The sequence below is a fragment of the Corvus cornix genome, chromosome 28, assembly GCF_000738735.6.
Source record: "Corvus cornix cornix isolate S_Up_H32 chromosome 28, ASM73873v5, whole genome shotgun sequence".
NCBI classification, from domain to species: Eukaryota; Metazoa; Chordata; class Aves; order Passeriformes; family Corvidae; genus Corvus; species Corvus cornix.
In genome coordinates this window covers 1,438,170-1,464,075 of record NC_046356.1, presented here as the reverse complement: position 1 = coordinate 1,464,075, position 25,906 = coordinate 1,438,170, and the positions used below count along the sequence as shown (strand labels likewise).

General features: G+C 51.5%; 1 protein-coding gene across 1 annotated transcript; it reads left to right on the top strand.

Moving 5' to 3' along the window:
* The first annotated feature begins 253 nt into the window (after positions 1-253).
* BTBD2 (BTB domain containing 2) lies at positions 254-25,357 on the top strand. The gene is made up of 9 exons (XM_039566440.1): positions 254-840; positions 7,457-7,576; positions 11,044-11,200; positions 14,631-14,736; positions 15,532-15,729; positions 19,254-19,446; positions 20,972-21,059; positions 22,019-22,165; positions 22,660-25,357. The coding sequence occupies exons 1-9, from the start codon at positions 254-256 to the stop codon at positions 22,819-22,821; spliced, it is 1,758 nt and encodes a 585-aa protein (XP_039422374.1). The 3' UTR covers positions 22,822-25,357.
* Positions 25,358-25,906: the final 549 nt, after the last annotated feature.

The following is a 25,906-nucleotide window of genomic DNA, read 5'->3' as shown; positions in this document are numbered from 1 at the left end:
AGTGCCCCTCAGGGATCGCCCCCTCATCCCCAAAACTGCCCCTCAGGAATGGACCCTCATCCTCCTCAAGGATCGCCCCCTCTGGAATCACCCCTTTAGGGATCACCCCCTCACTTCCCCTCGCATCGCCCTCCATCCTCGCCCTCCATCCTCCCCCTCCGTGCCGGCCCCGCCCGCCGCCCCACGCCCTCTCCCCGCCCCGCCACCGCCTCCGCCGCTCCCCCTGTGCCCGGCCGGCGGCGGCGCCCGCCCCATGCGCCGCTGCTGCCCGGCGCTCTGCATCCGCACCGCCATCGACGCCACCGCCATCGACGCCACCGCCGACATCTCCGCCGCCCTCGCCCCCGTCCCCGTCCCGCCCGCCGCCGTGTCCCGCCCGTCGCTGCTGGTGCTGGTGCTGCTGCAGCGCCGCCCCGCGCCGCCCGCCCCCGCGGCCCCGCCGCACAAGATGGCGGCCGGAGGGAGCGGCGGCCCCGGCGGCCTCTCCTCCTCCTGCCCGCAGCCGCCGCCGCCCCCGCCGGGCAACGGGGCCGCGGCCGCCGCCTGCACCAACGGCGCGCCCGCCTCGCCGCCCGGCCTCACCTACAACCAGAGCGGCGCCGCCAACCCGCCGGCGGCCAGCGGAGGCGCGGGGGGCCCGGCGGCAGCGGGGGCGGCGGGGGCGGCCGGCGGGGCGGGCGGTCCCGGCGGGGCGCTGCAGCGGGAGCCGGTGTACAACTGGCAGGCGACGAAGCCGACGGTGCAGGAGCGGTTCGCGTTCCTCTTCAACAACGAGGTGCTCAGCGACGTGCACTTCCTGGTGGGGAAGGGCCGCGGCTCCCAGCGCATCCCGGCGCACAGGTGGGGCGGGGGGCGCGGGGGTCCCACGCGTGGGGAGCCGGGAGTGCGGGAGGGATGTGGGGTATGGGGTGTGGGGGGACCCAGCCCCATGGCCCTGCGGGGTGCCCGCGGGTCCCGGGCCTCGGGAGGGTCGTAGGGGTTGGCCCGATGGCCCTGGGGGCGTCCCCTCACGCCCCCCCCCACACTGATAAAAGGGAATTGCCCGTTTATTTGACAAAACTGCCCCTCAGGCATCGCTGCTCCTCCCGTCAGGGATCACCCTCTCATCCCCCAAACTGCCCTTCGAGGATTGCTCGTCTTGCCCCCACGTTATCCCCTGAGGGAGTTGCTCCCTTATTCCCTCGGGGAATTGCCTCCTTATCCCCTTCACTTCCCATCAGAGATTGCTCTCCTCACCCCTCCAAGTTGCTCCTCAGGGAATCACTCCCTTATCCCCCAAAACTGCTTCTCGGTGATTGTTCCCTTTGCTCCCTCATGTTCTTCTCAGGGAATTGCCCCCTTATCCCCTGAAACTGCCCTTCAGGGATTGCTCCTCAGGGAATGTCTCCTTATTCTCAGAACTGTTTCTCAGGGATGGCCCCTCATCCTCTTCAGGGATGATCCCTTTACCCTCCCTCAGGGATCGCCCCTCATCCCCAAAACTGCCCCTCAGAGATGGCCCTGAGAGGGCTGTGGGCTCTCCTGCAGCCTCAGGGGGTGATGTGCCATCGAGTGGGGTACAGGGGTGCAGGGTTTGGGCTGCTGCATCTCCCATGTGAAGAGAGACAAGGCGGTCACATAACTGCACCCCACATTTCACCCCCTGCTCAGGGGCACATCCTGAGCTCAGGACCCCCATTGTGGCCAGTCAGCGTCGCCCCAGATCTCTCCCAGCCCTTGGGTCAGTGTCATGCCTCTCCTCACGGTCACCAGCCCAGGATGGGTCCAGGGTTTGGGTGAGAGTATTTTTTCCAGAGGGATGACGTGAGTAGGGCAGGCACAGCACTGAAAACCCCAAATCCCTGGATCTCGCTTGGAAGTAATCGTTGGTTTTAGTGGGAAGTGGAGGAGAGGAGGAATAATCTCCCAGGCCACTTGATCCCTGCTGACAGTGGTCAGTGAGAGCACTGGGAATGGAAATGAAAGAACAGTGCTTTGAGAACCCAAATTTCAGGAACAACATTTTAATTTTAAAATGACCTTTATCGAATCTTTCCTGAAGCCCTGTATTTTGGGGGTTAATCCACTGCCATAAGGAGCTGGAAGAGCTTTGTTGAGAATGACACCTGGGCCTGAGTAACCCATGGAGGGTTTGCTTAAGGCTGAGCTGCCATTTAAGAATTTGCAGCTCAGAGGAGCTGGGAATCGCCTCCACCTGGATGATGCGGATCTGACGTGGCTGACTGACATTTGGCTGGTTCCTTGGGGGAGCTCCGGTGAATCCATGTGTGCCACCCCCTTCCCCCTACCCTGGGAAGGGCCTCCCAGGGAAGAGCTCAGAGATGGAACCAACTTTAACTGGGTGAGGGAGGTTCCTTGGTGTTCCTGGAAGTGGTGCTTGGCAAAGGGAGCTTTGCTCCAAATGGTTTCAAACTATTGCTTTTCTCCGAAGTGCTCACATTCCTGGAAGTTTCATCTTCAGATTTCCCTCTTCTCTCTCACTTTCCAAACAAACCACACTTGTTCTAGGCTGGTTTGAGTGTTTAGGGTGTCAGCTTTGCTCTCTAATAATTTGAAGTTTAATTAGTATTTGGGTAAGCTTGCTCCTGTCCTGAGAACTAGGCTTGCTGGGTGGGGACAGGTGATGTTCAGCCCAGAAATAAATGTAAAATAAATGAAGCTTTGAAAAAAAAAAAAAAAAATTGGGCCCAAAGTGAGATGCTGCTTAATTGCTCTGAAATTCATCTGGTGCTCTGGGTGGTAAAGATAGAATGGTGTGACATCCCATCTAAGGATTCTAGAGATTTTAGTAAAACTTGTCCGTGTGATGTTACAGTTGGGATATCCTGGTGATTCATGGAGTACTGTGGTTATTTCAGAAACAAGAGAGCTTAAAATAAAACCACCCAGACCCCTTCTGTGCTCAGTTCTCCCACAGCAGCTTAACAGCAGAAGATACTTTGTGCTGGAATTGAGTTGCAAAGCAACTGTGAGTTCCATTGGAGAAGTGCTGTTTTGCTTCAGTGACCAGGGAGGTGTTGGTGCTTTGTCAGATGTCTGAAATCATAAAATCACAGAGTTATTAAGGTTGGAAAAGACCTTTAAGATCATCAAGTCCAACCATCAGCCCAGAAGCACTAAACCATGTCCCCAAGTGCCACATCCACAGGTTTTTTTAACATTTCCAGGGATGGTGATTCCACCACTGCTCTGGGCAGCCCATTCCAGTGCTTTACAAATTTTTCTGTAAAGAAATTTTCCCTAATATCTCATCTAAGCCTCCCCTGGCACAATAGTGTACAGCTCCCAGGTAGTCTGGTTTAATTGTGTAAATTTTCAGACCAAGCCAGGTACAAAGCGTGATTGCAGGAGGAGCAACTCCTAAATAGGGTTCTTGGACAGCTCCTCTTGTTGCCTTGAGGAGTGGTCTGCAGCATCCTTCCTGTCATCCTTGGTATGACTTCATGGTGTGCTAGGAATGGCTTTGTCAGCAGACTGGGAAGCACAAATAATCCGAGAGATGCAGTCCTGTGGGAGCTGGAAGTGATGTGCAGGTCATCCTGGTCAGGCTTCTCCAGGATGGAGCCAAGGGGATATGGAGGGTTTGTAGGTTGAGGTAATGAAGTGGCATGTGCCCAGTGAGGACAGCTGATGTTGTCCACAGGTGCTGGTACAAGGAAGAGGTTTCTGACATAGCTGTAGGTTCAGGTGTGTTTCTGAGTGTGCCTGGCAAATTCAGTTAATGGCCTTAATCTGAAAGGAGGAGACATTTAGATTAGATATCAGGAAGGAATTCTTTCCTGTGAGGGTGGTGAGGCCCTGGTTGCCCAGAGCAGCTGTGGCTGCCCCTGGATCCCTGGAAATGTCCAAGGCCAGGTTGGATGGGTCTTGGAGCAGCCTGGGATAGTGGAAGGTGTCCCTGCCCATGGCAGGGGGTGGCACTGGATGGCTTCGAGGTCCCTTCCCACCCAAGCCAGTCTGGGATTCTGTGGCTCAGCAGTTCACATCAAGCCGCAGAGACAGACAAAAGAAACTTCACAGAGCAACTAAGAGCAAGCATTCATTTTGTGTGTGAGAGCCAGTTTGTAGATAAAAGGTGTAAATGGGCTGGACTGAAGGGTCGCCTGTCCAAGCATCTGCAGCCCTGAGAACATCAGGTGTTTTCCACCTGGAGGAGGCTCCAGACCCCATGGAAGTTCCTTGCCTGCTCTGGAGCAGGCCCTGTCTCTGAGCCTGGAGCTCGTTCCCTCTTGCTGCTGAATCAGCCATGAAGAAGACGGGATGGCCTTAATATTTTTCAATGTCAAGGCTGGGCCAAGCAGCTGCCTTGAAGCTTCACGGCGCCAGCATGACCAAGGTCAACACATTGATTAGACCCAGCAGTAGGAGGGAAGGGCTTTTTGTCTTTCCAGATCTGCTTCATTGAGCACAATATCAATGAGATTAGAAATGTCTAAACCTCATCAGCCAGAAGCTGGATGGGTGTCATAATTAAACTTGTTAATTGGCCAGAAAACAGGGCCCGAGAGTGAGCAGGGCAAGTGTGTGGGGATGCAACCCTGTGTGTGCTCCAGCCAGGGAGATCTAGAGTTTGGAGACAGCCTGAGTAATACTTCGGCTGTTGTTTCCAGAAGTCTCTTCTGAGCCCATCCTGTCTTTTCTTGGACGTGTATTCACTCGCAGTTCCTGCAGCGTCGTGTGCCGAGGTGTCCCATGGCTCCTGCTCCTGGGCAGGGCTGCTCCTGCCTCCTGCTCCTTTTGCCTGGGGTCTGCATCCTCTGCAGCCAGCACACAATCATCATCAGCAGCTTCTCATCACCTACGGTGTCACCGAGCTCCAGCACGTCACGTGTTGCTCTGTTCCTGTGCCAGCTCTTCTGGAATAGATATTTTAAGGTTTCTCCGCAGTGGCGCGGATGGAGGAGGGAGCTGGTGCAGCAGCAGTGGGGTAGTTGTGGGTTTTGAGTGGTTTCTTTTATTATTGGTGTTACTGCAGTGCCTAGAAAGGGAGCAGCACTGGTGGGCGTGCAGATGAAACCAGGTGACGAGTGGAGGTGCCAAGGTGAACATGAAGCAGTGAAAGTTGTGGTAGGAAGCAAAACAGCAGAAGGAGACATTTGCTTGCAAGCCTTCGACAGCCTGTGGAGTCAGCTTTGGATCCTTTTGAAGAGAAATCAAATTATTAACCTCAAGGAAGTTCCTGTGACTCTTATTGCTGAAAGTCAGTTTACTTTGGCTCTTCCTGGTGCAAAGGGAATGAGGAGAAATCAGGTGTTACTTTCTTAGTTCTTCTGTTTCTGCTGATTTCTCTGCCTCCTTTCAGTAGTCCACTCTGTTTTGGCCACGGAAGTGTTTAAAAATAACCCTCTGCTGGATTTTCCCATCTGAAACAAGCCCCATCTCTTCCTTCTGCAGACCTGCGTGGTTGGGGAAAGCTGGTGGATCGTGTGGGAGGAATGGTGTGCATCCCTGCTTTTCCTAGGGTGTCTTCAGAGCAGCTTTAAATATTCATTTTAGGAAGAGTAAGAAAACACTGGAGAGAGAGGGATTTTCTTATGTTGATTATGTTCTCTTAACATTTTAAGAAAACTTCAAATGTGGAGTCCTGTGTTTCTCTGGCACCTCCCGGGATCCTATTAGGGCTCAGCAGTTTACAAAATCCAACTGATTTGTCCCCAACTGAAATGGAAGCAAACATTTGAGAGAATGCCCTTTTCAAATAGCTTCTGAAAGCTCTTGCTCGTTGAGGACCTATACTGTGCTGGCTGTGAGAATGAAAATTTGAGAGTGCAATTAATATATGTTAATTTTTAGTATCAGACAAAGCCAGCGATTGTTTTGCCACCGCCGCTGCTTTTGGAGGAACGAGGATTTTTGTTTCATCTGGCAATTCTGGTATTGTGAGGAAGGTTTTTATTTGTTCTTGACATTTTTCTTGAGAATGGTTTGACAGAAATATGCATGTGTGTACTTTTTTGTAGCCACTGTTGTTTGTCCCGAGCTCCCTGAGCCCATCAGGAACAATAAGCCGGCTCGTCAGCCAAACTTCGTCACAGCAAACGAGCCTGGCACATCCATGGAGCTTCACTCCATTGTATCCCTAGGAAGCCTCCTCTGGATGGGAGGGGAGTGAAAATAAAAGCATTGTTTAAATGGAAATTTCCTACTTCTAAAAGGTCATTTCCTACTAAATCTGACTGAAATTCCCCCTTAGTGCTGGACTTTCCTTGGGCTGGAGGTTTCATGGCCCCATGCCTGCTGTCTTGTATGGATTTCTGCCTACAGTTCTTGCTGCTTCTCTGGAAGTGTGCATCACACCACTGAAGCAAGAGTCTGGAATATTCCAGCTTTTTCCTTTTCCTAGTTGGTGGAGAAGTGGTTGTAGTCATCTCCTGCAGCCTGGGCTGCTCTGCTGCCCCACACTGCTGAGCTGTGACCTTCAGTTTAACTTCATGGAGCTGCATGGTGGCAGACACCAGGAATCCTTCATGGCAAAAGCTCATCTCTGTATTTTTGAACAAGAAAGTTCTCAAAATGGCTAAGTCCTGAGGCAGGTACAGCAGCTTAAATACACACAGGCCCCTCAGCAGCCCAGGTCTGGGCCTCCTCCTAAAACAGGAGATGTTGTCTATCGGGGGGGAATCATCTTCTTTGCTGAGATATAATTTTTGGTCACAAACCTGTTTTGTGCAAGTTCCTGCTTCCCGTCTCTTTAGAGCCGATAACGTTCTTCTCTGTGCCAGTAATTACCATGTAAGCTTCCAGCAGTGCTGAAGGGTTTGTGTGCACCTCACTGTGCTGGTTTGCTCCTAGGGAGGTTTGTTCTTCCCTCTGGGCTAAGCCCAGAGCAGGTTATCCATGGAAGGACTCACCAAAATGCCTGGGGAGGGCAGCTCCCGTGCCGGGGATTGGGATTTGCAGCTCCTGGTGCTGCTGCTGGTGCAATTTTGTGTTTCGGGAGCTTGCTCTGCCATCACCAAAGATGTGTGCCTAGGTCTGGGGAAGAGGATGGGGAGTGTGCAGTGGCAAGTTTTCCATAAGTGTTTCCAGTAGGTGACTGTGGGGAATTGCAGCAAGACTTGGGCTCTGTTTACTGAAAGAACTCGAACTCCTTAACTTTGCTGTTTCTTTGCTTCTCAACCTCAGGATGATACATAGGCTCCTACAGGAGCTCTGCAAAACAGCCATGTGTATTCTATTCCAAAATTCCCAAAACCTGGCCTTTGGGGAACCATTACTGTGCTGTATCCCAGGACAGAGCTCAGAGAGAAGTTCCTTGCAGCTTTGGTGCTTTGCAGTCCAGGAGCAGCCAGCCTGACCCTCCCTGCTCTTGCAAAACACTTTTGCTTTAACTCCACGAATGATTTGCTTTCCCTGAGGGTGGTTTTGGGGATTAGCAACCAGCCTGGGATTTTTTTGGAATATAAATATGATTTAACATAAGGTTTTATTTGCATGTTTGTTTTTTCCACGTTAGGTTCGTGCTGGCCGTGGGCAGCGCTGTCTTCGATGCGATGTTTAATGGTGGGATGGCCACAACCTCAACAGAGATTGAGCTGCCTGACGTGGAGCCTGCTGCCTTCCTAGCTCTGCTCAAGTAAGCTGCTTCTAAAGCACAGGATAACTGGGATGCACGGATTTAGTGTAGAAAATAATGTTTTTAATGAAAGCAGGGAAGTATTTGTAGAGTGGAGACTGTTAACTTCCAAAATAAAATGCCTCTTTGATCTGTTCAAGGGTATTTAAATGCTGGTGTTAAATCCCTGTTTTCCTGGGTAAGAGTCTAGTGTAGCTACTGCATAAATATATATATATAATATTGGCCATTGTCTTACAGATCCTTATTCATTAATTGGTTTGGTTTCATCCAAATGCTCTTTGAGAGAGGAGGGGAAAAGTGATCCTCTGAAAGCTCTGTAAGTTACAAATACTTGGAGCTTGTTTAGGTTATGAACAAGTTGTAACAGGTAAGCAGGGGTATGCAATAAATGTCAGCCATTCCATGTGGTAGCACCCTTTGTGTGGGTTTTATTCCTCTTTTGGAGAGCTGGATTTGAATTTACATTTCCAGTGTGCGTTGCAAGTCTGTGTGCTGGACGAGGAGGAGGAAGGGGCTGTAATGTCCTATTCACCAATTCCTTTAAGCTCGGCTGGTGCTGTACAACATCCAGCAGCAGTCCTGAATGGATGCTGGAAAGTCATTGTCCTGTTTCTATAGGATTTCTGTAACCTACTTCCAGGGGTTTCCAGTCCCGTGCTCTTGACATGTTCCCCCCTTGCTTCCTATTGGGAGCAGTGACTATATATAGCTCTGGCACACTTTTTGCTTTACCTTCAGAAAGTGCTTTGGTCATGCCTGTGCTGTCTTGGAATATTTTAAAATTGATCTGGGCTAGAATGAAAGGCCAGAAATAATTGGGAGCCCCGAGCCCCCTCCCCTTTGGCTCGCTTTAAACCAGACATCAGCATGTGGGGAATCCCTCTAATTGGTGTGTGCCTATCAGCCATGTGGATCTCTCTGGAATGCAGAGCTTGTAACTATCTTTAAGTCTTAGTGAGGCCCAAATATCCAGTGAACTGGAGGCAAAAATCCTGGTTTTTCCCTGCCAGTGCTGAGATTTCAGCACTTAATTAAACAGAGGGATTTCAGAAGAGACCCATCATCTCAAAAGACAAAGTGATGAGTTTAGGTGGATTTCAACAGAAATATTTATATTTTTTTATGGAAGAAGTCGTTGGTGGATTACCTCAGTGCCTCGGAGCTTGCAGTTATGCTGCAGTAGCTGTGCCCATGGTCCAGTGACATCTTGGGTGCTTGAATCTAGAACTGAACTTTTAAATTGTTTTCAAAATGCTCAGAGCTTAAATGTGCCGGAGGAAGTTTGGGTGCTGCTTTCTAGGAGAAAACTGCCCAAGTATGTGGTATGTGTTCCTGGAGTAAAACCAATCCCTCCAAACACTGATCTGGAATGGCAGCTGATCCTTACATGTGTCTCTGGACTTGGTCCAAGCCATGATCTAATGCTGTAGGATCAGGAGCTAATCCAGGGACAAAGTGCCCATCCTGAATGTTCTGCAGAAGGTCCCATCTGGATGCTGGATTGTGATGGAGTTCGTGGGCTAGTGACCTTTAATAGTTCTGCTGTAATCGTGGAAGAAATTATTTTTCATTATTATTATTATTTTCATGTTAACCCAAAGATAAGAACACTTCTGATTGTCTGGGGTTAGTCTAAATGTTTTTTTAAATTGATACTGGGCTTTTGCACAGTTTGAGCCTCTCTTGTTGTCCCTCTTAGCACACACTGGACTGTGGTAATCAGAAATACTGACACATCCCTGCAGTAAACAAATAATTGGTTTTAGAGCCACTGTGTGCTTTTGATCTTGGAATAGAAAGGATTGCTCAGTGCAAATGGGGCTGGGATGTGTGCAAAATACATTGATGAACCTGTGGCCTGATGCTGCTATTGACAAATGCCCTGGAGCAGCACAAAAGCCTGCTTTCAGCAGTGAGAGTGCTTCCCTTCCTGTGGATCCCACTGTTGATGCTTCACTGAATGGCATCCTGGTCCTCTCTAGCTGGAGGAGCAGGAGTTCCTCTGCTGCAGATGGGAATGCTGTCTGGCATTCCCCTGGAAGAGCCCTGCTGCTGTGTGAAGCTTCCAGGAACAGCAGCCACACAACCTGCTGCTGCTGTGTCCCCTTCAGAGAAATGCAGAGCAAGAAATTGCTGGAGTTTCCAAAATATCCTGTGGAATAGGAATGCCAAGCACAGTTAACACAATATCACATCTCTGTGCTTTGTGCCTGTGAGATCCCGACTGGCAAACTGCTCCACTGGTTAAAGGAAATACAGTAAACAAAAACTCTGCATGGGCTGTTCAGCCTGGGCAAGAGAAGGCTCCAGGGAGAGCTCCAAGCCCCTTGCAGGGCCTAAAGGGGCTCCAGGAGAGCTGCAGAGGGACTGGGGACAAGGCATGGAGGGGCAGGACCCAGGGAATGGCTTCCCAGTGCCAGAGGGCAGGGCTGGATGGGATCTTGGGAAGGAATTGTTCCCTGGGAGGGTGGGCAGGCCCTGGCACAGGGTGCCCAGAGCAGCTGGGGCTGCCCCTGGATCCCTGGCAGTGCCCAAGGCCAGGCTGGACATTGGGGCTTGGAGCAGCCTGGGACAGTGGGAGGTGTCCCTGCCCATGGCAGGGGCTGGAACAAGACAGTCTTGTAAGGTCCCTTCCAAGCCAAACCGGTCTCGGATTCTGTGAAAAGGACTAACTAACACCAGTGTGTCACTGGTTTTACTGAGCTCAGCCTCTCAGTTCCTGCTGTCTCTGGTCAGTGAGTTCAGGTATGAGGGGGTTCAGTCAGGTTTCCTAGGAAGACCTTTGTTTTTCAGATCGTGAATCTGCTTCCTTGTTTTGGCCTAACAGTGAAGGCTGGTGCTTTGCTGCAGCATGGCAGTCCTTGTTTTTCACTGCAACTAACTCTTGCTTTATGCTGAAGTTACATTGGGAGCTGTGCCATGAAATGAAACAGTTCAGTCTATAAAGTGAAGAGATGAGAAAGGGGAGTGTGGGTAAAGCACCTCGTGCAGTGGATGGATACATCTGAGTGCTTCTCAGCACTTCTGAATTAGTACTGTAGAATGGAGTTTCTCTTCTGAGGGAGGCAGGCAAGGTTGAATTTTTGTCCTTGTTTATTCTAATTGAACAGCCAAAAAAAATGAATTTTAAGGGGTACACTTGGCCAGGGACTGTTTTAGCCTGGTGTAAGGGGCAGGCTAAGAGCTCACTGGTGGTGGGATGCAAGGCAGCTTGAGCTGCTTCAGTGGAAATCCCAGCTGTTAGAAGTTATACTGTAAAATGTCTGTTACAAAAAAAAAGAAAAAAAAATCTTCTTCTTGGTAAAGCAGAGTCAGTGGAAAGGATGTGAAAACCCTTCTATCTCCCCAGTAGAGGAAATAGACCAGGATGATGGGCAGAGGCACAAACATGTTTTCTATGAATTGCAGGGGTTTTACTCTGTTACCTTAATTCACCACAGCAATGTTTGTTTGCGTGTTTTCAGATTTCTTTATTCAGACGAAGTTCAGATCGGACCAGAGACTGTTATGACAACACTTTACACAGCTAAGAAATATGCAGTTCCAGCCCTTGAAGCTCACTGTGTGGAGTTCCTTAAAAAAAACCTCCGAGCAGACAATGCATTCATGCTGTTAACTCAGGTGAGTTTGTGATCATCTGCTTTCAGCAAGGTCCAGCACAGTCAGAAAACAGGAGTTTTCTTGGTGTTACAGAGTTGATCATCCAAAGTGGAGCAGTTCTGGGTCGTTTTGAATTCTTCCTCACATGAGTCCAGCACTGCTGAGCAGGGTCTTACAAAGAACAATAAAACACAGCAAACGTTGCTGCTGTTTCAGATCTTTCTGTTTCACTGTGGCAGGTGGTTCCCCCCAGAGTGTGAGCTGGGGATGGAGTTAACAGGGTGGAAAGATTTCATCTGCCAAGAAGAAAAGTGGAATGAGAGGATTTCCATGTGTTACAGAATCAGGACTGGTAATGCTGAGCTTTCTCTCAGTGCTGTGTCTGGCTGCTCAGCCATTCCTTGAAGGACTTTTGTGCACCCCCTGAAGTGGGGGTGAAAGAAAACTTTTTCATGAGTGCTTTGGTTTATTTTCCTGGGAGAGGAGCAAGGTGCTCTCTTCCTCAGCCTGTTCCAGCTCTGCCTCCTGCACTGAAGGCTCACAGACCCAGTGTGTCAGAGCAGCTGTTCCTTGGCCCTGCGTCTGATCCAGTCTCTGAGGGTTGGGCTCCTCCACCTTCCATTTGACTCTTGAAGCAGCAAAGTAGGAGACAGTGTTCACAACTTCTGCTTAGGTTGGAAAAAATCAGACTTTGCATCCAGGTTGATTAAATGAGTATCACTGTCCTTCTCATTTCCCGCCCCTATCTTCTCTCTCTGGTCCCTGCCACTCTCTTGGATAGCTGATGCCATGTTGGTGACATCCACAGTGCTGTGTGTATGGGGGAGTCTGGCACTGCCAGGGACACCCTGTTCTGGGTGCCTGTCTTGCCCAGCATTCCTGTCTGCTGGATTATTCCCCCTTGTCAGGAGTCCAGGTATCTCAAGTTCTGGCTGTAAGGTACCATGTGGGTGGCAGTGGCTACACCAGCAGTTTTGCAGATATTGAAGCAGTGCTGGCCTGAAGCAGTCACTGCTGAGCTCTTTGCTCAGGATTAGGCTGGGATTTTTTTTTCAGTTTAAATATTTGGACCAGTTCTCAAAGTAGTTCCATGTCACACTGCTGTTGTAGGTAGGCACTTGTCTCACTGCTTGGGTTCAGCTACTGCTGCAACACTCCATGGCCTTCTTTACACATCCTCTTTAATCTGGCCCCTTTCTGCGTGCCATGAGCAAATGAGGCAGCCCCCGGGATGTGGAGGGATCCGCTCTGCACTTCCCAGATGCAGATTCAGGACTTGAAGGCTCTTGATTGGGCGATGGCAGCCAAATCTGTGCTCCTGTCTGATGCATGGTAGGACGACTGCAGCTCCTCGGCTGCAGCTCTCCCGTTTGTTGGGTTCAGCAGCTGCAATCTGAAAAGATCAGGAGCTGTTAGCCAAGGGCTGGGAACAGATCTTTCCCATAGGTGAAGTTTTGGGGAGGCATCTTAGGCTAGCCATTGCCTCATGATGGGTTAGAGGTGTTGGGTTTTGGTGGTATTCCTTATGCAGAGGTTTTTTGTGGCTTCCTGTGTCTCTGCACTTGAGTTTGTAGCTTTGGCAAGGTAATATTTAGGTTTATGGTGACTTCCTTACAGGTCACATAGGTCCTTCTTTGGCAAAGGAAGAAGGTTTCCTTGTGTTTCAGGTGCCAAAACCAAAATACTGCCTGGCACTCTTATCAGTGCCACTGAGGTGGGTGAAATGCCAGAAGGGGAAAGGCTTTCCTGATTCCTTTTGTTTGTGGCTTGTCCATTCTGATTAATCATCAGTGGTGATTCCCATCTAGTTTTATGTTCATTGTTGCTCTGTATCGAGTCTGAGATGTTTGAGGCAGGTGTTGTTTGAGAAATGTCTGATCTCAATGACTGGCTGCATCTCACTGAAAGGATCTCTTCTCACAAACCTCTTGTTTCTGGTCCTGCACTGTGAAAACCTGCCTGTTTTCTGCTTTCACTGCATCAAGCCAACAACCTCTTCAGTAAATTACAGACCTGACATAATCTTGTACAAGGCATTGCACAATAGCCTTAAGATCATGGACCTGAGATCTGAGGTAGAGCCCCAAACCTCCTTTTGTGTGTGTCTGCCCAATCTGCTGGTCCAGCAGCTGTGTCACTGTCTGTCTCAAGCAACTGCTGATCAGTGGCAGAAATATCAGAGGCAAACAGCTTTCCTAAATGATTGTGCCTTGTAGAGAGCAGTGATCCTCTTTCATGCCAGACGTACATCCAAGTGTCACTTTGATCAGCAAGGAAATAAAGCTTGCCTGGAGCTGCTGTGGGGGAGAGCTCTGAGAGCTTAGTGAAAGTCCTCACGTGTCCAAAGAGCCACTACAGTAGTAAAGTCTGAGTCAGTCACAGCTCTTGATGCCAAGAGTGTAAAGGCACTGGCAGCCCTCCAGCCCCTGGAGCAGGTGACAACTGCTGAAGTTTCCCTGGGCCCTGAGAAATTGTTGTTTCAGCTTCTTGAGGTCTCAGTGCAAAGGTTGGCCTTGCTGAGCTCTGCATCCCACAAGCAGGGGTGAAGCAGAAGATGCTTGAAGGTGCCTCCTGAGTGATGGAATTCCCAGCCCAAAACATGAGTTTTAAACCTTACCTGTGGCAGCGAGTTCAAGTCCTGGTGTATTCTTGTTAGGTGTAATGTCAAGGCAGTTCCTTCATAAACAACAAAACCAAAGCACTGGAAGTAAGAGGTTATTTAGTGTTTTTTGTGTGTTCCACCCCATTTCTGCTTACACTGGGCACAGGGCTGGTAACACGTGGCAGTCCAGGGTGGTCTGAAGTGGCAGCAAAATTGTTACAAGACTTAAGCTGAGCAGAGAAATTCTGAGCAGCTCTCCAGGCTGTGTGCAGGCTTTGCTTGGAATAGTAACCTATTTTGGGACAAATTCTTTAAGGTAACTGGATTAGAGTAGCTGTTTCTGTGGAAAACATGGAAATGCACTAAGCAGGCTGTGTATCCTGCAGGGCTCCCCAGGACACACAGGCACTGCTGCTGCAGCTTTTTTGCTAATACACGAGATCAGTGTGGCTGTTCTTACGGAATAAGCTGCCTCTGCATTATTCCTAGAGCAAGCAGGCCTGGAGTCATTGGGCAAAGCTTTCTTGTAAATAGAAGGGTGATGTAAAAATTGCCCATGCTCAGCTGACAGGGTCAGTATGGTGCTAGAAAGCACGATCGGTGCCTGCACCCAGGCCCTGTTAGAACAAAGACGTGCCTGAAGACACGCACAGCTGAACCAGGGCTGCTGCCAAACACAGAATTTTCTAGTGTTTGCCTTGTCATGCTTAACTGCTTGTGAAAGGCCCAGTGGATTCCTGGTGCAGTCAGGCATGGTATTGCTAATGAAGATGGGCTGTGGCAGGGGAAGGGGGGTTCTGTGTAAACTTTAAAATACCGTTTCTGTTAATGATGCTCTCTCCTGCCTAGGCCCGGCTGTTTGATGAGCCCCAGCTGGCCAGCCTGTGCCTGGAGAACATAGACAAGAACACCTCAGATGCCATCAATGCAGAGGGGTTTACAGACATTGACCTGGGTAAGCTCTTTTCCACCCCTCCCTCTCTCTCCCTGCTTTCATAACCAGCTTGTCTCCAAAGTTGTTACAGGTTAATGCTTGGCACTTTGTGGCTTGGCTGTTCTGGAGCAATCAGTTGAACAGTCTCTGGCACAAAGTGGCTGGAGACAGGGAATTTGCCAGAGTTTGCTGCCTTGCCTGCAGAAATACCCTGGAATCTGCTTACTTTGGTGCAAGTTGAGTTTTCTGGGCATGACATAAAGCCCGTTTCCTGTGTTGATGTTGGCAGGTTTTGGGTGAGTGTAAACTTGCCTTTTTTTGTAGAGTTGGCTTTGTTCCCCAAGTCTTTGTCAGGTTTTGGAGTTAAAAAGGTGTTGTGCTTTTGGAAGCAAGAACTGGCTATTTTAATTACCATCTGCAGTTTCCAAACTTGCTGGGCACAGTTAATGAACATTAAAATTCGGGCTTTAACCTTCTTCTAATGAGATGGGCTGTGGAGGTAAGGCACGGGTCACCTTCTGGCTTTCATACTGCTTGTTTCATCCAAATTTGACGTCAAGCAAGTTGCAGTTCATCCTCCTGCACTTGCATTTACATGCCAATTAAATGGGCTCTGTTTGCTGCTCCAGTGAGTTCCTTGCTGATGGAACACACAGATAAATCTTCCTCAGAGGCTGCAGGCAGCACTTTTGGGAGATGCTGTTGGTTCAGCCGCTTCCTCTTCTACCTTGGTTGTGCAGGGGGTACTCCTGACGAGGTGAAAGGGGCTGATTTGGGGTTAGAGCCTGAAGTTGTGCCTGTTGTCCTGCCCTGCAGACACGCTGGTGGCAGTGCTGGAGAGGGACACCCTGGGGATCCGGGAGGTTCGCCTGTTCAATGCCGTGGTGCGCTGGTCGGAGGCCGAGTGTCAGCGGCAGCAGCTCCAGGTGATTCCAGAGAACAAGCGGAAGGTTCTGGGCAAAGCTCTCTCCCTTATCCGCTTCCCACTGATGACTATTGAGGAGTTTGCAGCAGGTAACTCAACAAAGGTGTTTCTGGCAATCCTGGTCTTTGCTTTTCCTCAGCTAAGTCACGTGAAAGAGGGTTTTCTCTGTGTATCTTGTAGTAATTGAAATACGAGATTCCCCTACATTCCTCCCCATTTTCCCTCATTCTCCCCTAAAAAGGGGCTTAAAAGAAGGCTGGAAAGGGACATTTCATAAGGGCGTGGAGTGACAAGACAAGGGGGAATGGCCCCCTGACGGAGGAGGGCAGGGTTAGACTGGATATCAGGAGAAAATTCTGTATTGTAAGGGTGCGAGGCCCTGGCACAGGGTGCCCAGAGCAGCTGTGACGCCCCTGGATCCCTGGCAGTGCCCAAGGCCAGGTTGGATGGGGCTTGGAGCAGCCTGGGACAGTGGAGGGTGTCCCTGCCCGTGGCAGGGGTGGCACTGGATGGGCTTTGAGGTCCCTTCCAACACTATGCTGTGATTCTATGATTACAAAATTTACTGTCTAAGTGCCATTTCCATCCATGCTCATTCATTCATTTTAAAGCCTGTGGCGCTCCCCTGGGAGAGCAGGGGGATCACAGCTGTGTTTGCTCTCACAGCGTGGTTGGGTGGTTACTGTCCCGTTCAGCTGAGAGCAAAGATCCAAACTGGGGTTCACCTGCTCCCCTTTCCAGCCATCCCGAGCATTTAAACTACACAAAGCTAATGGAGTTGCAAATAATTGCTGTTGATCATAGCCTGTTCCCAAAGAGAAATGGGGATGTTTCTCCCCATCCTCTGCCTGTGGTGGTGTTGGCCCTGTCTTGCCAATGCTGTTCAGAACAGAGCCCCATATCTGCAAAACTTTGAAAATGTTCTTTGAGCTGATGTTGTTTAGTCTGTGTCTCAAAGCATTTTTCAAGTTTACATTAAGATCTTGATCTACAGAGATGTCTCACTCATTTCACAGCTTGGACTATAGATTGCCTTGTTTTGTTTTCACTGCCTGTTGTCTTTGACTTCATCCTCTGGTGATTCCCCGGGGATTGGAAGCTGGCAACGGCTTAACTAGTTTTCATGCTAAAAAGACACAGTGGAGCCATTTTCCAAACTGCAGCTTGTTTCAGGCTGCAGTGCTGTGTACACAGAAGCAAACAGGGGCACTGACCCCCTTCCTTTGCAGGTCACTTCTCAGGGCAGTGCTGGCGTCAGCTGGTCAGTCCTTAATGTCCCTGTTCCCATGTGAGGAGGGCTGTTAGTAAGGAGAAAATCGGTGCTTCAGACTTGGTCCCCACTCTCTGTCCTGTCACAGCTGTGATGTGGCCTTAGGGATGTGGGTTTCTTGGGAAGGAGCTCGCTTAGTGAAGCAGAGATCTTTGTATTTTTCTGCAGATCCCGTTTCTTTCAACCCTTCCTTGCAACTTTGTATCATTCTCTCACTGGAAGGAAAGTGTTAATTTTGGCATGTTTGGGTTGCAGGCTTTGAGCTGGGAATGCTGGTGCCCCTCCCCATGTTGTCTGTCACAAACTGCCTGTCCCCCTTGTACCTTTGTGCTTTAAGAGAAATTCTTGTGTTTTCTCCATCCACTTTAACCTAAAAGGTGAACAAAGCCCCCAAACCTGAGGAACTGCAAAGATCAGCTGTTCCTTAAAAAGGAATTAACTTGGAATTCCTTCAGCTTTGTCCTCCTTCTGAGTGACTCTGATTTCTGTGGTGATCACAGCAGAGGCAGGAGAGGGAAACCTTTCCCCTCCACACCCCTCTCTCCCAAAAGCCAAAAAAAAAGGGAATTTTACAGCAGTGGTTTCACCAGTTTATTGTATAATCTGGTATCAAACGTGGGGTTTTGCATGAAGATGTTTTAACTGGCAAATGTGTCCCTCCCTCCCCTTAGAGCAGGTAATGTGAAACATTGCAGAAGTGAGTTGCAGCAACACGGGATAAGTTCAGACACGATCAATGAGGCTGATTTTTTGCTGAACAAAGTATCCAAAGCTCATTTAAGTTTGAGGAGTCAACTTCCTTGAATTCATGAGTCTCTCCCCATTGCAGCATTGGACCAGGATATGTCTGGGTAACATCATGCTGAATTTAACCAGCTACAAGTAGTTTTGGACCTAGGAGTAGCTGGGCATTTGCTCCCCACATTAAAGAGCCTTTAACTGCTGTTGTTTCCCCAGTACTCAGTGGTCTTGTTTCTGTTCAAAGCCTTGTGCAAACAGAGCTGTAGAGAGGCTTTTGAGTCTTAGGCTGACAGACTAATTTTTATCCAGTTTCACTTTTGAAAGTGTTTGAAGTCATTTGCAAAGATTGAGTTTAGCATCACTGAGTTGGTTGCCCAGAAGTGTCCAGGGCCAGATTGGATGGGGCATGAAACACCCTGAGATAGTGGGAGGTGTCCCTGCCCATGGCAGGGGGGGCACTGGATGAGCTTTAAGGTCCCTTCCACCCCAAACTGCTCTGTGATTCTGTGATCACTTTGGAAAAAATGTCTTGTTACTGGAGAAAAGATGAGAAAGTGCTCCAACTCTTACTAAAATAATTAGCATTTTCTCCAAGGTTCTACAATAAAGGTATTAAAATGCAAAATGTGGGTTAAATGCCTGAAGGAATGAGCTGAACCACCTTGGTCTTGAGTAAAAATGCTCTTAAACTTTTTGAGTTGGTGGTAACTGGGTGACAGTCCCTCTCTCTTGTCCTCATGGTCTTCCATCGTGTCTGAACCACCGGTGTGGATGTATGGAAATCCCTGTCTCTTACCAGTGTTATTTCCAGAGGGAGTGGGGCAAGGATCAGCTGCATGCTTTTGGGTTTTTTTTTGGTAGCCCAGTGCATTTGGGCTCCACAGAGCTGGGCACTTAATCACAGTTCCATGTTCCGTGAAAGCTCTGCAGCCCAGGACTGCCATGTGGATAAAGGGCAGCACCTTTGGGATTTAATGTCCTGATGCACCACTGGGATCCCATCTGTGATGGGGGTTTAGCCTGCTCCCAGCTGCAAGTCAGGCTTGTTTCCCCATGAAAATCCCAGAGGGATTCCTTCTGGCTGTGCAGTTTTGGGGCCCACAAGATCAGAAGGGTCCAAAGCTGTTGGAGAGTGTCCAAAGGAGGGACACGGAGCTGGGGAAGGCTCTGAGGAGCGGCTGAGGGCACTTGGCTCGTTCAGCTGGAGCAGAGGAGACTGAGGGGAGGCTCCTGGGGGCTGCAGCTCCTCCCGAGGGGAGGCGGAGGGGCAGGGGCTGAGCTCTGCTCTGGGACAGGGACAGGAGCCCAGGGAACGGCTGGAGCTGGGTCAGGGCTGGGCATGGAGCTCAGGGAAAGGTTCTTCCCCCGAGGCTGCTGGGCACTGCCCAGGCTCCCCAGGGAATGGGCCCGGCCCCGAGGCTGCCAGAGCTGCAGGAGCGTTTGGACAGCGCTCTCAGGGATGCCCAGGCTGGGGTTGTTGGGGTGTCTGTGCAGGGCCAGGGGCTGCACTGATGATCCCTGAGGATCCCTCCTGACGTGGATATTCCAGGACTCTGTGGTTCCCTAAGGCTGATGGCATCGCCACTTTCCTCCCCTGTGCAGGGCCTGCCCAGTCGGGGATCCTGACGGACCGGGAGGTGGTGAGCCTGTTCCTGCACTTCACCGTGAACCCGAAGCCGCGGGTGGAGTTCATCGACCGGCCCCGGTGCTGCCTGCGGGGCAAGGAGTGCAGCATCAGCCGCTTCCAGCAGGTGGAGAGCCGCTGGGGGTACAGTGGGACGAGTGACAGGATCAGGTCAGCTCTCGCGCTCATTCCCACCCCTGGACTGGTGTTCCTGAGCTTTCCACTGCTCTAGCTCTAAACACGCGAGATTCTGTGCTAGACCCTGACTTTCCACCGTGTCAGCCCCACAGGGAAGGTGTTTTGCTGGGCAGAACCACCCCCCGATGCACTGACCTGCACATTGCTGCCACTTTGCATCTCTGTTGGCAAAGGTTTCCAGAAAACGTGACCCCCCCAGCACAGGCCCCTGGAAAGGGAGGGAAGTGACCCCTGCAGCTATAGGGACACATGAATAAGGAGTCACCAGTTGTCCCCCCTCCATGCTTTGTGGGGGACAGGTAACCATTGCTCCATCAGGTTGGTTCCCTGCTCCAGGTGTCAGTGTGGCTTGTTGAAGCCCCTTAACCTCTCCTGGTTGGGATAAAGTTCTGCTGACACCCAGTTTGTTCAGACCTGAGCTTGTGGAGAACCAGCAGAGCCCAGTCATGGTGAAAGGGACTGGCAGGTGTGGCTGGCAAATGGTGCTTTGCAAGGCTTGTGGGGCCAAGGAATGAGAGCAAGACAGGAGGGAGTCAGGAAGCCTTGGTTCTTTCCTGATACATGTTTGGTGGAAGGGGACTCCCAGCAGTGTAGCTCTTCACAGTTTCTAAGATGGTTCTGTTTCACTGGAGCTGTTGGTGGGATCCTCTGGTCTGTTCATCCCCAGCAGTGGGAACTGCTGCCAGCTCCAAACACTTCCTGTTCTCGACTCGAACGCTCACAGACCTTTTTGAGCTTGGGTTTGACTTCAGGTTCAGCCTCTGCAGCATCAGGGTCAGTTCCAACACGGAATGTTCCATGCTGGCTGCAGAGCAGAGGCTTCCAGCCTGCCCCAGGTGTTTGTTCTGGAAATACAACAGGGCTAAAAGACTTGGTGGACGGATGAAGAAATGCTGTTGGCAGCTTGGCAGCACTGAGGCTTCTGCTGCCTGAGAAGGTGGAGCTGTAGTGGGGTAAATATCCTTCCCCTTCTTCCTTGGGCAGCAGGGATTCCTGCACTCAGGAGTCACTGAATCCTTATTTCTGCTCTTGGTAAATTTGGAATGCAGCAAATACCCAGCAGCACATGAACAATTCCCCAGGGCTCAGCAGTGAAATATCCAGTGGCACTTGAGTGGTGTTTGCTGGACCACTGTGAGGTGGGCACTGTTCCCTGCTCCCAGGCTGCCCTGCCCGGGCCTGGCGGGCGTTTGGGGATGCTGATGTTTTGCCACAACTTGGAAACACTTCCTGAGCCTGGACCCTAACATTTGGTGATGGGATTGTGCAGCTTTGTGTTTCACACAAGCCCACTGGGCCAGTCAGAGGTGTGAGTGTGCAGCTGATGGTTTCTGTGCAGGGTTTCACCTCTTAGTAAGGGCTGCACTTAAATCTGTATAGGTTTGGTTAAACCACAGATGTATAATCAACACAAGTGGAGATACCTGTGTATCAGCTTTGTACTGGAGCAATACAGGAGTGGCAAGTTTGGACTGACTTCCCTGCTCTGTTCCTGCAGGTTCTCAGTAAACAAAAGGATATTTGTAGTTGGGTTTGGATTATACGGATCCATACACGGGCCAACGGATTACCAAGTAAATATACAGGTAATGCTCTCAACTGCCTTAAAAATCCTGGCTGTTTTAGGGGCTGACAAACGTGTTTTAGTGAACCTGCAACAAAACCTGAAGTTCAGAGGGACTCTGTGTGTCCCTGGGCAGGGGGGCTGGCAGATGTAGCAAGGGCCAGATGGGGCACTGGGGATCAGAAGGATTATTGCTCTTGATTTTATTGCATGTCACTGCAGCACCTCCCCCGGTCTGCTCCCAGCTTTGGGGCAGTTGGGAGGCAGTTTATGAAGAAGCTGTGCATGATTTCCCACCCCAAGCAGGCTGAGGGAGGCTCAGTTGTCTCAAGTCCATCGTGATCTTGTCCAAAGAGCAGGTGGATCCCGTGGATCCTGTGTGCCTGGTCTGGGTGCACGTGTGTCACCCCAGTCTGGGTCACTGGAGGAGGACTGTCCCCAGGAGAGTTACTGCAGCACACGGGGCCGGTGTGATGGGCACAGGCTGTCAGCATTTCTTCCTTGATTGTCAGGGCTCATCCTGCTGCCCTGAGCTCTTGGGGGAGAAGGGTCTAAGCACAGTGTGGGCCTGCAGCGCTCTGCCAGCCTGGGGGTGAGGAGGGGGTGTCCTGTGCTGTCTGGGACTTGAGCCCACAGCTCTGTGGTGAGCTCAGAGGGGCCCAGAGCAGCTGTGGCTGCCCCATCCCTGGAAGTTCATGTCCAGGATGCGGCTTGGAGCAACCTGGGATAGTGGGTGGCATCCCTGCCTGTGGCAGGGGGCTGGAGGTGGATGATCCTTAAAGTCCCTCCCAACCCAGATGTGGGATTCTGCAGTTCTGATCATAGTGATCATTGAGGAGGGACATGAGTAATGGACAGTGCAGTCATCACAGGGCTGGGCAATCTGGGAGTGCCTGGGGCTCAGCCCAGCGCGGGGACACACTCGTGGGCAGGGCTGGCAGTGTCTAACCCTGCAGGTGAAAGGCTGACCCTGTGTTGCAGATCATCCACACGGACAGCAACACGGTCCTGGGGCAGAACGACACCGGCTTCAGCTGTGACGGATCGTCCAACACCTTCCGGGTCATGTTCAAGGAGCCTGTGGAGATTTTACCCAACGTCAACTACACAGCCTGTGCTACTCTAAAGGTACCACACGGGGTGGGGTGAGGTGCAGGCAGGTGAGGGCACGTGCTGTAGGTCTTCAGTGCAACCTGGGCCTTGCTCTGTGTCCTTCGAGGCCAGTGGTACAATCTCCAGGGTCTCTGTGTGAACCTGGTGCTGCCATGAGCTTGTTCACCACCAGCATTCAGAGCTGGTTTTTGACTTGTCTCACAGCCCTGAACAGGTGTTTCTCTGAGGAGGGGATGGGGTGATTTTTTGGTGTGTACAGCTGAGCTGTCAGTTCTGCAGGTGTGTAATCCAGAGCGTGCTGCAGTGGCCTCAAAAAGTTCATATTTAGCTGTTGAGACCTGGTTAAATTAGTGTTAAGTTCTGATAGAGATGAGATTGAGCTCAGAATACCTGAGGTGCAAATCCAGGAGGAAAAGGGAGGAACTGAGATCTCCAAAGCTCCGAACCCACCAGAGAGCCTGGGCAGCAGCAGGGTCCTGACCTGTTCTTGTCTTCCGTGACCCCCACAGGGTCCAGATTCCCACTATGGAACCAAAGGACTGCGCAAAGTGATCCATGAATCACCAACAACAGGAGCCAAAACCTGCTTTACGTTCTGTTACGCGGCTGGGAACAACAACGGCACCTCCGTGGAGGATGGACAAATCCCAGAGATCATCTTCTACACATAGTGCCGCTGCCCAGCCCAGCCTGGACTCGACTCTTCCCCATCACCTCCCAAACGAAATCTCTGGCTGAGTTTGACCACACCAATTGGAGCCACACTAGCCAAAGGTCTCAGTGAAATCATTTCAAAGCTCATGTTCTGCCTTGTGCTAGTGCTGCTGCTGCTCTCAGGTGCCAGGCGAGCTGGTGTCCCAGTGCAGCCCAGCTGGTGTCCCAGTGCAGCCCAGCTGGTGTCCCAGTACCATTCGTAGGTTGTCTGTGGCTTGTTGTTTTTCACCTCCTGATTAACCCTATCTAACAACGTGCGTTTTTTGGACTGTAATGAATGTAGATGCTTTTCCACCAGTCAGAAGCGAGGCAACAAGTGGCTCTGGTTGTGGTTTCACTTGCCATGAGGAGATGGTCCTGCAGACAGACTCGGTCAGGGCTGGGTGGCCCCTGCTCTGCTCCAGCTCAGCAGTCCAGGCCAGACTGCAGGGCTTGGCCAGCCCGTGTCCGGCACCTTCCCTCCCTGCCAGCAGCCTCAGCACACACAGCCGCCTTCAGAAGTCATGGGAAGTGGCCTTTTCCCTGAGGCTTTGCTGTTCCAGCACTACACAGGCTTGGAGACCTCAAACCTGAGCTCCTCCGGAGGGACCGTGGCGTTTTCCTGCCCTTCTCACTGATCTGTGACAATCTTCACCTCGGGCAGTTGGTGACAGCGAGGTGACCTCCCTACAGCATGGGAAGGGGCAGCAGCCTGGCCAGGAGGGCCCTCCTGCATTCTGAGTCCCCATGGTGCTGCTTCCAAACCCCTGGCATGTTCCAGGCTGGGTGATGCTCAGTTCAGCCCTGAGCAGCCCCAGCTCTGGTTATTACTGGTCATTGTCCTCTGCAGAGTGCCAGGGTTTGTCGGTTGAAGCAGAAGGGCACCTGCCTCACCTGTTCCCAGGCAGCCCTGCAGTTTCCATGCACGTTTCCATGCGTTTCCCTCTGTTCCTGTGCATTGCTGCCCCGTCCCTGCTGCCCTGATGGAAGCAGGAAGAGAGGCTGGATGTGCACCTGCCTGTTACCTGTAATGCAGCAGCTGGACAAGGATTTACCAAACGGTTCAGGAAAACGTGGAATACTCTCTGTGCTGGTTTGCACACTGCCTGTTGGCCAGGCACAGGAGGGAGATCACAACCATCACCTGGTGAGCTGTGAAGCCCTTGAAGACACCCCTTGTACCCGTTCAGGGCCAGCTGCTGGTCCCCGTGGCTGTCACAGAGAGGGTGGCTGGTGCTGGGCTGCCTGACCAGCCCCACCCTCACTGCCCACAAGTGAAGACCACGAGACTCTTCCTCCCCTCCTCTGCAGAGGAAGCTGGAGTTAAGCTCAGCCTGGCAGTGAGACTGGAGCCACCAGAGTCTGCAGGGCACTGGCTGGGGTGGTGCTGCCTCAGGGCCCCTTCTCCGACCTCCTGCTCCAGCACACAGAGCCATTGCCGCTCTCTGGGAGCTGCTGCCTCTGGATTTCACTGCTGGAAGTCGAAACCTGGCCGTCCTTGGCTGGAGCATGGCTTCTCCTCCTCCTGCTGCCCCAGCCAGGATCCTGGGGCTGTGCTGGCTGGAGTCTCCTCCTCAGCTGTGCAGCAGCAGCCTGGGAATGCCCTGAACCTCCTCACCAGTAGCTGTTAGAGATGCCCAGAGCGTGTTCCATGCTCCAGGGTGATGGTGTGAGCTGTGTGTTGTCAGCCTGCTTCCAGGTGGGATGGTTCTAATATGGCCAGTACTAAAAAAATAGAAAAAACCCCAACCCTGGGTCCATGACTTGGTGACTGAACCCAGCTCTGTGCAATGCAAACAGTGTTGTGAGATGGATTCACAGCCCAGGCTCCGTGTCCGTCGGGATGTCAGTGACTGTGCCCGCTCCTGTCACCACCCCTCCCCCAAAGGTGGTGGGACTGTCACTGCTGGCCCCGTGCTGGGGCCTGCACCTTCCCCGGGGGGTCTGATCTGGGTTCTGCACCTCGGGGCGTCAGGTACAGGTGGAAATAGTGGAATAATTGGAATTTGAGAGAAGCAGAGCAGTGCACTTGGCTCTGGGAAGAGCGGGGCTCAGACTGGCCCTGCCCAGCTGCAGTGGGTGCCTCCCGCTGGCTGCTCCCTGGAAGTTCTGTTCTCACTATTTTTTTGTGATGCAAATTCTCTTCCCAAATCCCACCTTCCTGCCCTCCTCGTGTGGGGCAGGTCTGGCAGCTTGTCCTGTCACAGAGGGAGAGGAGTCAAACTCTGAACTACACCTGAGCAATTTCTGTTCTTACAGCTTTCCCGCAGTTTGATGCAATTCCGGCTTTTGTAGATAGATGAATGTAATTCCTTGTTGGACATGCCTGTTCCCAGAAGTATGAGCCATTCTGTTGTACCACGTCACCTTCCGAGCAGAGCGGGCCCGGCCCGGCTCCTGTGCTATTTGATGAATGTATCCGATGCTCTCGTCCCGTGTTCACACTCTGCTTTTGGCCAGCTTTGTGATTTGTAAATAGGAAAACAATAAAGACATCGAGGTTGTCTTTCCGAAGTTTCTTTGTGATGGGAGGAGAATGATGGCCACTGGAATGGTGGAGGGGAAATCTGGGCCAAGCCGGCTCCTGGCCCATCTCCCACAGCCGGGGGTGTGGGGTCCTCAGCTTCCCCATCCATGGAGTGTGGGATGAGCCGGATCCTCAGGAATCCTGAAGCCCAGCAGTCACCAGAGGTGGTAGTTGGAGGGCAGCAGGGTGGCACAGGGTGGGCACACTCTGGTCTTTGTGATGTCATTTTATGACTGAAGTTCTTGAACCTTAATTGGAGGTTTTTGACAATTAAATGCACTAAAAGCTGCCTCAGCCTTTGCAGGGACCAGTCCAGGCCTAGGGGGGAAAGGCAGCTCCTGTGCCCTGTGATTCACAGCACAGAGAGGCTGGGGGGGGGCTGCTGGAGCAGGGGCGAGGGCTGGGCTCACTCAGCACCGCGGGGCCACCAGAGCCCTGCCCTGGCCCTGCCCTTTGCCTGCAGGGAACAGCGGGGCCGTGGTGAACGTGAGCCCCTGGGCAAGGGGCAGCTTCCCAGCGCTGCAGACTCTGCTGGA